Below are 12,508 nucleotides of genomic sequence, written 5' to 3'. Positions count from 1 at the left end.
CTTCGCACGTCCTCTACTAGACACCCCCCGTAGCCTTCGCACGTCCTCTACTAGACACCCCCCGTAGCCTTCGCACGTCCTCTACTAGACACCCCCCGTAGCCTTCGCACGTCCTCTACTAGACACCCCCCGTAGCCTTCGCACGTCCTCTACTAGACACCCCCCGTAGCCTTCGCACGTCCTCTACTAGACACCCTTTAGACTTCACATGTCCTCTACTTAGGACTGTATTTCACATGGTTAGACAGTTCATGGAGTCCACTCCCGTTAAATTGTAATCTTCTGTTCCAGTGGGTTTTGCTGCTGGAACATGATCCTTGCACCCATCTATTCACTCAACCCTGGGCTGCTCTTAGAACAAGATTTCCATACCAACTATTTGCATTGTTAGTTGCATCATTTAACATCTTTGTTATGTATGTTTTTTAAAAGAGCGATGTACACACAGACTATAGTGTACATTCCATTTATTTTAGGGCATTTGTTTAGATTGCAATATTTGTGCTATACCAGATGGATTTCAGTGAGATGTGTTTGTTGAAGTAGTTTGAGATTAAAGCTAGAATCCTTAATTGAAACAATGACAAAGCAGTCACCCCGACTGTGTTTTGGTAAAAAGCTGAAGGATGGGCCTGGAGAAATGTAACCGCTCTCAAATTCATAGACAGAGCTGTGGATGCAAGGACTTAACATCCATGATATCAAAAATATAGTTGAACTAAGCTCGTGAGGCATTTATAAGATATTCAAGAATCAATGGGTATATATCATTTCTAAATCCCAAAATGGATGTAGCAACTATCGATTCCCACTTTCACTTCAATGAAAATGATACAATCTCCCAGAAATGTTCACAGCAGAGCCCACAGGGCCACTGAAACCAGGTGGGTGGAATGATAGTATTTCTGTACCAGGCAGTGAAAACCGAGTAACACATTTGGTGATAACATTCACCATCAGCAACAGAAGGAGATTACGCACACAGAATTCTATTCAGAATGTCAACTGTATTTCCAGGAAAAATCAAGAGGTTGTACAAATCATTTCTAATGAACTCAAGCTTTGGTCTAACAACAATCATGATAAAGATGGGAAAGAAACTTAAATGCCAACAGACTCAAATTACTGACGTTACCAATGTACATCATTCAAGAAACGTCAAGGCAGCAGTCATTCTGTTGGGCTGAGAATGTACTCAGTATTACATGCTCTAACAAAGATAGGAAAGCCACCAAGCAATATGCAAAGTCACCCCTTCAGCTGTCTTCAGCATTAAGTAAACATTAGGCCCAGTGTATAAAACAGATAAGGTATTAGTGAAAGGGACAACATACTGTTCATGAATGCCACCATCCATACGCCATATGTTCTGGTATAGGATACTGGCCTAGCTAAATCACATAGGATACTGGCCTAGCTAAATCACATAGGATACTGGTCTAGCTAAATCACATAGGATACTGGTCTAGCTAAATCACATAGGATACTGGTCTAGCTAAATCACATAGGATACTGGTCTAGCTAAATCACATAGGATACTGGTCTAGCTAAATCACATAGGATACAATATTAAAAAAACATTCCAATTCAAACTGAGTTTTTCCCCCTATGGACACACTTGGCAAAAAAACTACAGAGAGTGAATAGTTATTCACAACAGATTGTGTATACTAAGCACGTCAGAAATACAGTTGTGTACAGGAAACAAACTTTCATTTCTACTGTATGATTTAAATCCGATTTTTAAAAACTCCCTCCTGGTTTCAGAATGTATGTCACTATGGTGTGGATGTCATGTGGGACACAAGCCAGCTTCGAGTGCACGTCGCCTACAACAAGCTCAAGTGGGAGGCCATATAGAAATTACAAGGGGAATGCACAGTGAAATGGTTGGAATTTTCCATTCTGATCAAGGGGGTGGACATCCCCCCCCCCGACAAGAGAAAAAACGACCTTATGGAATGTTCCTTGATGCAGTTGATTTAATGAGTGGCATTCCCGAGTAATTCCAGGATAGATCACTGGAAGGCCCGTAACGGTCAGGGTGTTTTGAATTAACAACAACCCGTTACTAACAGACTCTTCCCGCTGACTAATAGTTAGGGGTTTTCAGAGTAGGTGCTAGTAAATTGTGTCACACTGACCAGCTACAGGTAACTGCTCAAATAAAAGGAAACACTTGAGTAAATGAGGGTACTTATTGGCAGCTCTGTTATGGTGTGGAGGTGCATTTTCCTGCCATGGTTTAGGTCCACTCCACCCCATAGAGGACAAGGTCAAATCCAATAAATACACAGCCATTCTGAGTGATCACCTTCTACCTACTGTAGGGTGAAACAGATCTACCTTGATGGGAGTGGTCTCTTCCAGGATGACAATGACCCATCCACAGGGCACGAGTGGTCACAATAGTTTGATGAGCATGAAAACTATGTAAGCCATATGCCATGTCCGTCTCAGTCACCAGATCTCAACCCAGTTGATTCTGGAGCGGAGCCTGAAACAGCGTTTTCCACCACCATCAACAAAACACCAAATGATGGAATTTCTCATGGAGGAATGGTGTCGCATCCCTCCAAGAGTTCCAGACACTTGTAGAATCTATGCCAAGATGCATTGAAGCTGTTCTGGCTCGTGGTGCCCAACGCCCTATTAAGACACTATGTTGGGGTTTCCTTTATCTTGCCAGTTACCTGTATGCTTGCAACTGGGTAGCAGTCCAAATGGGGTTCTATGGCAACTGGGTAGCAGTCCAAATGGGGTTCTATGGCAACTGGGTAGCAGTCCAAATGGGGTTCTATGGCAACTGGGTAGCAGTCCAAATGGGGTTCTATGGCAACTGGGTAGCAGTCCAAATGGGGTTCTATGGCAACTGGGTAGCAGTCCAAATGGGGTTCTATGGCAACTGGGCAGCAGTCCAAATGGGGTTCTATGGCAACTGGGCAGCAGTCCAAATGGGGTTCTATGGCAACTGGGCAGCAGTCCAAATGGGGTTCTATGGCAACTGGGTAGCAGTCCAAATGGGGTTCTATGGCAACTGGGTAGCAGTCCAAATGGGGTTCTATGGCAACTGGGTAGCAGTCCAAATGGGGTTCTATGGCAACTGGGTAGCAGTCCAAATGGGGTTCTATGGCAACTGGGTAGCAGTCCAAATGGGGTTCTATGGCAACTGGGTAGCAGTCCAAATGGGGTTCTATGGCAACTGGGCAGCAGTCCAAATGGGGTTCTATGGCAACTGGGCAGCAGTCCAAATGGGGTTCTATGGCAACTGGGCAGCAGTCCAAATGGGGTTCTATGGCAACTGGGCAGCAGTCCAAATGGGGTTCTATGGCAACTGGGCAGCAGTCCAAATGGGGTTCTATGGCAACTGGGTAGCAGTCCAAATGGGGTTCTATGGCAACTGGGTAGCAGTCCAAATGGGGTTCTATGGCAACTGGGTAGCAGTCCAAATGGGGTTCTATGGCAACTGGGTAGTAGTCCAAATGGGGTTCTATGGCAACTGGGTAGCAGTCCAAATGGGGTTCTATGGCAACTGGGTAGCAGTCCAAATGGGGTTCTATGGCAACTGGGTAGCAGTCCAAATGGGGTTCTATGGCAACTGGGTAGCAGTCCAAATGGGGTTCTATGGCAACTGGGCAGCAGTCCAAATGGGGTTCTATGGCAACTGGTACAATCAAAATAACACTACTCAGTACTGGTATCTAAACAGCAACAAAATCACATAGCATTTGTCACTTATAAACACACACACGAAGACACCTTTAACTATGCACTGTAGGAAAATAAAAGGTGCATCCTCATTCATTAGACAGATACGCAAAATATTTTGTATACTATTTGTTTGGCAGTAGGTCAATGGTTTGCAACATTCAGGTGATCCTTGAGAACATAATCTTCACTTCCTGAAATGGAATCAGCCATGTTAGTCAACAAATTGTGCTAAACACTCTCACCGGCTCTCTCACACACGCTTGCTGGCCGTGACACAGAAACGTTGTTGGCTGAAATACAGTGGAAGTCCAAAGTCCATCAGAAAGACAAATAGTTTTCTTTAAAAAGCATCAAAAACATGTCAGTCTATCGTCCTCTGAGCAGGGCGATTCTTGTGGTGACCACAGAAAGGGCATCGTCCTGTTTGGCTAAATGGATCCTGCAGACGTCAGGATGAGCCTCTCTGCTCTCTAGGGTCCGCTCTCAGGTTTGCCAAGTGCTCCATTGGAAACAGGTTACGCTGCAGTGACTGCTTTTGATTTGGGATGAGAGGGGCGCATAGAGGAGGATGGAAATGGTTCTCCATGCCTACAGAGAGAAGTGAAAACTGTTAGTTCTACAAGTCCAGAGAAGTGAAGGTGGTTAGTTCCAGAGAAGTGAAGGTGGTTAGTTCCAGAGAAGTGAAGGTGGTTAGTTCCAGAGAAGTGAAGAAGGTTAGTTCCAGAGAAGTGAAGAAGGTTAGTTCCAGAGAAGTGAAGAAGGTTAGTTCCAGAGAAGTGAAGAAGGTTAGTTCCAGAAGTGAAGGTTAGTTCCAGAGAAGCTATTGCATTGCAGATATGGCGATAGCTTCATTAACTGGGTACTTACTTGGTAGGCAGCAGCTATAACATGCTCTTGCGGCCGTTGGCACTGGGTCCTTTTGACCTCATCTTATCCTGGACCGGCCCTGACTGCAGGACAGGAAGATAACGACAGAGTTTCTACAGATACTTAGTCATTTTCATATCAAAAGGCAGGTCATAACCTCTTCATGATAACATATGGATGGAGAGGCAGGATCCGAAGCCAGAATTCGAACTATGATTTAATGTGTTGTTTCTATACTGTATCATTGTATGTAACATATTTAACAGTCTGTTTCTGTGGGGTTCATATGAAACATGATCCCATTTGGACTGCTGACAACATTTGATCCATTTGGCCAGCAGCATTACTCATAACCTACGTCTTTACATAATGATGATAGTGACCATATGATGGGGATGGAGTGAGGAGGAATGGGACTTGCTTTATGCTGTGGTTTTTTCCCTTTACTTTTTAACGACACAGCTCAGAGTTGGACGAACGCACAGGTGTGGATCAATCATTCTGACGTCAGTGTTGCAGAAATGGCATGTGCCTGATGAACACTAGAATAACTACAGCCTGGCAGCTTTGGGTCATAACAGAACAATGGACAGAGGGTTACGCAATAGCAGTTGAGGAAATGGAATTATGTAACATGTTTCAGCAACATACTCCTCCACCTGACTGTTCTCAGCCCACGTCATGATAGAATGTGTAAATGTATAATTTCATTTAAAAAATCTGTTGACTTTCGCAATTGGAGGTAATGATCACGACGGAACAGTCAGTTGTTTATCAGTGAGACATTTTACATTTGAGTCATTTAGCAGAGCTGACATACAGTAAGTAGTCCATACATTTGAGTCATTTAGCAGAGCGACATACAGTTGTCCATACATTTGAGTCATTTAGCAGAGCGACACAGAAGTCCATACATTTGAGTCATTTAGCAGAGCGACATACAGTTGTCCATACATTTGAGTCATTTAGCAGAGCGACACAGAAGTCCATACATTTGAGTCATTTAGCAGAGCGACATACAGTAGTCCATACATTTGAGTCATTTAGCAGAGCGACATACAGTAAGTTGTCCATACATTTGAGTCATTTAGCAGAGCGACATACAGTAAGTTGTCCATACATTTGAGTCATTTAGCAGAGCGACATACAGTAAGTTGTCCATACATTTGAGTCATTTAGCAGAGCGACATACAGTAAGTTGTCCATACATTTGAGTCATTTAGCAGAGCGACATACAGTAGTCCATACATTTGAGTCATTTAGCAGAGCGACATACAGTAGTCCATACATTTGAGTCATTTAGCAGAGCGACATACAGTTGTCCATACATTTTAGTACTGATAGAATCAACATCATGTAATAAATTCAGAAATGGACCATCACTCAATTTAACCTACCACTTTCCATACAGTGATTTAAACAGTGACCAGACTAGTGATTGGCTAGTCTTCTGATAGTACTGTATCCAGCTTTATCCATCATAGCATAACAGGTTTCAAACTAAAGTTAATATCCAGATCCTACTAATAGGTGAATGAATTGAGAAACATTTCCCAGCGTTTCTACATTTCCTCCTCTCATTCCCTGTCCAATGTGACTGTATTCCGTGGGAAACCAGGCCAACATTCCTAGCGGCAGGTTGGAAGCTGCAAAGCCCAGCCCATGTACTGAGGAGTAACACACACACACTACCTTCACAATATCTCAACACATTTTAAGACACACCAGCCCCAGTCAGTCTAGGTATCATCTCTCTTACCGGGGCCCGGCCCTCTGCCATCTCCCCAGAGCCAATGTGTGTCAAGTGGACAAAGTTTGTGGGCTCGCCGATCATGCTGCGGTCGATTTTCCTGCGCCTCTTTCTCTGGAAATAATAGAAAATATATAGAAATAGAAAATGGGGACTTAGACAGATATTATGCAATCAAGCCCAGTGGAAGAAAAGCCTTACAGACTTTACAGCTCACACACACTATGCATTTTGGAACCTGAATGGGATGATCTTCCATAAGAGTTTTGATCTTCTACTTGTTTTTTCATACTCAATGGCAGCAGGTCAGGCCGTCTGGCGGCGGTTAAGAGATTTGGGCTAGTAACTGAAAGGTCGCTGGTTCGAATCCCCCAAACCAGGTGAAAAATCTGCCCGGTGTGCCCTTGAGCAAGACACTTAACATGAATTGCTCCTATAAGTCGTTTTGGATAAGAGCGTCTGCTAAATGACATGAATGGAAGTGGAATGTTGAACATCCCCTTCTCTAATACTTGTTTTATTAGAGCATGTTCAGTTCTGTCAGTGTAAAGGCATGTCATCACCTGTCAGCAGTGCTGTGAATAAGCCCCACTTGTTACAACAGGCTACGCTGGGTGCAGACAGATGACCCACAACTGACAGGAATTAATGAGCCATTTCACATTATGGATCATGACCACATTGACTGTATCAATATTCTGACTGTATAGTGCAAATGCCACATAGCAATTATTAATTTGAATAATTAGGGATTTATAAAAACTAAAAAGAATGTTAATTACATTATACACAGGTCCAACGACTTGTAGTCATTGCACTGTTATCAGAAATAAACAATTGACAAAGTAAGCCTTTCTGGGAAGTAACACTTGTTAGTATGCCACCACATGCTATACACACATTCTAGTCTGACCTTCTCTCGTCCCAACAATAGAATAAACAAGGACCTAAAAATAAAGGTGGGAGGAGGAAGGGAGGGAAAAGAATGAGCTCAATAGCAGCACATGCCAGAAGCCCACTTCCCCTCAGAGACCCCATTAATTGTTAGGGGAGGGTTCTGGAGTTACCATAGAGACATGCTGTGGAGGGATACAATCTCCTTATTTGACTTAATGCCAATTCTACGACGACGACGATGACGTGACGACTACAACAATAGTTTTACAGTGCCCTTAAGGTTAAACACAAGGTGAAAGTGTATGGGTGCTTGGGACAGCCTTGATATCTTCTGATCTGGTAATAGTGGAGTGTTTCTTTTTATGAAGTTACACGTCTGAGCTAGACTAAGGTTGAACCCGGCCTAACCTACGTCTTGTTAATCCTGATTCAAGAGGTAATGTCTAATGACAGAGCAGTCTGTCTGGACTGAAGTCTAGCCCTCCAGATAGGCAGACCGTCGGGACTATGTGGGTCACCCACTTCAAAACAACAGAAAACGCCAGAGTCATTCCTTCTTCCACTCCCTCACCATCTACCTGACCTATTTCTCAGGCGACTGACAGTAGCAGAGGGCTCTCTTCTAACTAGTGTTGTCGACTAGCTGAAGAATCAGCTAATTATCATTAGCTGATTCTTCATGTCATCCCATGCCATGCATCTTGAGGATCCACAGCTGGCATGGCTGAACTAACTTCAACTAGTGAAGTTGTAGACATGGTGGTGTGGTGAATCTAATATCCAAACTCTTGGGAGGCAGGTAAACATCTTAAGATCAGGCAAACCCTTAATCTCGACCCATTGACCTTGGAGCTGTAAAAGCAGGGCTAGCACGGAAGCTAAAAAGTTACTGTGTGTTCCAGTAATTTCTCAGAAGGGACAAACTCACCGGTGGAGGTTTGGCCACCACGCAGCAGCCAATCTTGTTCCAGAACTCACTCATCCCTGCTGTGCTGCTGCTTTGCTCTGAGTGGGTCCGGAGGCCCTGCTTCTCTCTGGACGCCCTGCAGGCAGCGGAGGACGTGGTGGAGAACAAGAACGTCGCTTAGGGTGGAATGGCGTTGCAACCAGTCCAGTCCCAAAAAAAGATGGGTGTCCCCCAAGGCTCAGTGCCAAGTCCGGTTCTATTCCTTTCTCTTAACGTTTAGAATGTCACCTCTTCCCTCTCACTGAATCTCCTGTGGATGCTCGTCTCCCCAGATTTCCACTGCCTCAGGTACTGTAGGGCCTGTCGAGTCAAAACCAGATTCTATTAGTTGAAGGCTGACAAGGTATAGGAAGTGAAACAATCTCCACCTGCTAGAATAGCACAATCAATTCAGATACAGTACTATGGGCATGTTAATTTCTACATTTCAGCATCCCCATGCCAAATAGGCCTACATCTCTACAGGCCTATTTGCGGTCAGTCAACATGCGTCCCCCACACACTTGCTTATCACTCTTCCTGTCTGTGACACTCATGCAAGACGAGGGATTCACGCTGCAGTGGCAAGGGACTTCCTGTCATAATGGCAACACCCACTGAAAGATCAGGACCCGGGTAAACTGTCCCTCAGAAAAGAGCTGCAGGCATACTACGGGGATTCTCTCCTCCATCCAGTCACAGTAAACACTAGTCAACTGTCACCAAATCATTATCTAATGTTAGCTACATTGACCAGTCAGTCTTACAAATGGATTTGATTCAGGGTTGAAAGACAGACATTTAGGACTGTGACATACAAGACCTAAGAGCCCTGTGCAACATGGTGGTTTCAATAGGAGATTGATGAATAATTAAACTTTTATTTTGAATAAAGTCATCAGTATTAGCACTGAATTCAACTAGGTTGAGTAAGATCAAAGCATATGCTTGAGATCTTTGATGTACTGGTAATCATATTAGTTCACAGTCTTGTAAAATACTGGTAAATAACCAGACAAGGACATTCTTTCCCCAAACGAGTACCTACCCCCTTGCATCTTTGTAAAACCCAATACATTTATAGAGGTCAAAGAAAGAGGTTTGGGTATAATGTCTCTCTTTACAAACTGAACTCGACTTTGAACCAGGAGATCAAGGTAAAGGTAGTGTGTGAGTGAGTAAATGTGTAGCATATGTAGATCTCCAGCTTTTTAACTGTAGGTCTACTTAAAGATGCCTGGCCTGAGAACACCGGCCATTGATTTACCGTGTTCTGTTATAGCCTCAATTCAACAGGGCAACAGGCATGTTAAATAAAACTGAGTGACTATCCAATTGAATATCCTGAAAAGAGAGATGGTCATTGAATGTGTATTAAATGTGTCCAATATCCAATCTTGATGAATGTGATTTTTAAAGAGTAGGGACAATGATTGTAGCCTAATTCTCAAATGAACATTCTCAATATTTTCTATTGAGGCATTATTTTTGTCTTTCAGTACGCCACCATCTCAACGGAAACATCTGTAAGGCAACACCATAAGTAACATCTGCATTTAACATTTTACTAACGACAAACACTGACGCGAGTTCTCAACCCAAAAACCGTTCACTCAATCCAGTCACTCCGAAATTAGCATAGCAATATATTTACATCTAGATCCCTGCCACAATTAAACAACCAATTTGCCTTTACCGTAACATCAGTGTGGAATCCGCTTTCTCCCTCAAACGAACATGATATCTTTAAAACGGTCAGCTCACGAGTCGAGATGTGGTAAAGTAAAACGTCTCCTATGTTCTGCGGTAGGCTACACTTCTTCTCAGGCTTTTACGGTGGCAGAACTATAGCGCCACAACTGGAAGAAAATCAACAGGCTAATGAAAGCATTGCACAATCTGGTATATTTTCTGCTACGCTGCAACCTGGTCTCAGAGCATTCAGAGCATTTCGTATTACTCTGTACATAAATCTGAGACTCTTAATTTAGTATGATATGTTATGTTTCGTATGGTATGTATTGATTTGTGGATGTCCATCACCCATTTCATATGATTTCATATGACGAATTCATACAATTCGTATTATATGTTACGAATTTGCACAACAAATTAGTGAAACGTATGATATGTTACAAATTCTAGCCAGGAGGCGAGCTGGCTAGCTGGTTAACGTTAGCTAGGCTAGGAGTTAGGGGTTGGGGTTAAGTTTAGGAGTTAGGGTTAGGTTAGCTACGGTTAAGGTTAGGATAAGGGGAATGGTTAGCTAACATGCTAAGTACATTACATTACCATAATTATGTGGACACCTGCTTGTCGAACATCTCATTCCAAAATCATGGACATTAATATGGAGTCAATCCCCACTTTGCTGCTATAACAGCCTCCACTCTTCTAGGAAGGCTTTCCATTAGATGTTGGAACATTGCTGCGGGGACTTGCTTCCATTCATCCACAAGAGCATTAGTGAGGTCAGGCACTGATGTTGGGAAATTAGGCCTGGCTCGCAATTGGCATCCAATTCATCCCAAAGGTTTTCGATGGGGTTGAGGTCAGGGCTCTGTGCAGGCCAGTCAAGTTCTTCCACACCGATCTCGACAAACCATTTCTGTATGGACCTCACTTTGTACATGGGGGCATTGTCATGTTTAAACAGGAAAGGGCCTTCCCCAAACTGTTGCCACAAAGTTGGAAGCACAGAATCGTCTAGAATGTCATTGTATAAAGTAACATTAAGATTTCCCTTAACTGGAACTAAGGGGTCTAGCCCGAACCATGAAAAACAGCCCCAGACCAATATTGTTCCTCCACCAAACCCAGATTTGTCCGTCAGACTGCCAGGTGATGAAGCGTGATTAATCACTCCAGAGTAGGCATTTCCACTGCTCCAGAGTCCAATGGCGCTGAGCTTTACACTACTCATGCTGACGCTTGGCATTGGAGATGGTAATCTCAGGCTTGTGTGTGGCTGTTCAGCCATGGAAACCCATTTAGTGAAGCTCCCGACGAACAGTTATTGTGCTGACATTGCTTCCAGAGGCAGTTTGGAATTCGGGAGTGAGTGTTGCAACTGAGGACAGACCATTTTTAAGCTTACGCGCTTCAGCACTCGGCGGTCCCGTTCTGTGAGCTTGTGTGGCCTACCACTTCGTTGCTGAGCCGTTGTTGCTCCTAGACATTTTCGCTTCACAATAACAACACTTACAGATGACCGGGGCAGCTCTAGTGTGGCAGAAATTTGACAAACTGACTTGTTGGAAAGGTGGCATCCTATGACGGTGCCACGTTGAAAGTCACTGAGCTCTTCAGCACTTTTATTCTACTGCAAATGTTTGTCTATGGAGATTGCATGGCGGTGTGCTCGATTTGATAGACCTGTCAGCAACGGATGTTGCATAAATAGCCGAATCCGTTAATTTGAAGGGGTGTCCACATATGTTCATATATATATAGTGTAGTTGCTAGTAGTTTAAAATGAGATAATTAGCTAAAATGCTAAAGTTGTCTGTGATGAGATTCAAACTCGCAACCTTTGGGTTGCTAGACGTTCACGTTATACACCCATCCATCCATCCAGCCCTACCAACCATCCTACTTTAAATAACCATGTATCCATACCAAACATAATATATCATACTAATCTGAGCTTTCCGGATTTACTTTTACTATATTACGTCTAGTCTATGAGATCAGACTGCAATGCAAGTCTCATTTCAATAATAGTAGGTCTATCTACAGTGCATTCGGAAAGTAGTCAGACCCCTTGACCTTTTCCACATTCTAAAATGGATTAAATGGAAGGTTCACCTTCCAACAGGACAACGACCCTAAGCACACAGCCAAGACAACGCTGTGAGCTGTCAGAGCCCATCTGTAAACAGCCCATCTATCTACCTCATCCCCTTACTGTATTTATTTGATTTATCTTGCTCCTTTGCACCCCAGTATCTCTACTTCACATTCATCTTCTGCACATCTACCATTCCAGTGTTTAATTGCTATATTGTAATTACTTTGCCACCATGGCCTATTTATTCTACTGAATTATTCACTGTATGTTTTGTTTATTCCATGTGTAACTCTGTGTTGTTGTATGTGTCAAATTGCTATGCTTTATCTTGGCCAGGTCGCAGTTGCAAATGAGAACTTGTTCTCAACTAGCCTACCTGGTTAAATAAAGGAGAGACCTGAAAATAGTTGTGCAGCGACGCTCCCCATCCAACCTGGCAGAGTTTTAGAGGATTTGCAGAGAAGAATGGGAGAAACTCCCCAAATACAGGTGTGCCAAGCTTATAGCGTCATACTCAAGAAGACTCGAGGCTGTAATCGCTGCCAAA

The 12,508-nt window shown here is 43.4% G+C and overlaps 1 protein-coding gene across 1 annotated transcript; it reads right to left on the bottom strand.

Moving 5' to 3' along the window:
• Positions 1–987: 987 nt before the first annotated feature.
• Positions 988–10,004, bottom strand: cdc42se1 (CDC42 small effector 1). Its single transcript, XM_038976253.1, has 5 exons — positions 9,868–10,004; positions 8,154–8,492; positions 6,338–6,442; positions 4,579–4,661; positions 988–4,299 (listed from the first exon to the last, which is right to left on the bottom strand). The coding sequence occupies exons 2-4, from the start codon at positions 8,205–8,207 to the stop codon at positions 4,593–4,595; spliced, it is 228 nt and encodes a 75-aa protein (XP_038832181.1). The 5' UTR covers positions 8,208–8,492; positions 9,868–10,004; the 3' UTR covers positions 988–4,299; positions 4,579–4,592.
• Positions 10,005–12,508: the final 2,504 nt, after the last annotated feature.

This window comes from Salvelinus namaycush, chromosome 37, assembly GCF_016432855.1.
Source record: "Salvelinus namaycush isolate Seneca chromosome 37, SaNama_1.0, whole genome shotgun sequence".
NCBI lineage: Eukaryota > Metazoa > Chordata > Actinopteri > Salmoniformes > Salmonidae > Salvelinus > Salvelinus namaycush.
Note: the sequence above shows the minus strand (reverse complement) of the source record. Positions and strands in the feature narration are given on the sequence as shown.

Bases quoted from the DNA above. Each gene is read 5' to 3' on its own strand.
- cdc42se1 (XM_038976253.1), bottom strand. From the start codon at position 8,207: ATGAGTGAGTTCTGGAACAAGATTGGCTGCTGCGTGGTGGCCAAACCT. The intron at 6,443-8,153 runs GTGAGTTTGTCC...TATTATTTCCAG, and splicing joins TGGTGGCCAAACCTCCACCG to AGAAAGAGGCGCAGGAAAAT. The intron at 4,662-6,337 runs GTAAGAGAGATG...CCTGTCCTGCAG, and splicing joins TGGCAGAGGGCCGGGCCCCG to TCAGGGCCGGTCCAGGATAA.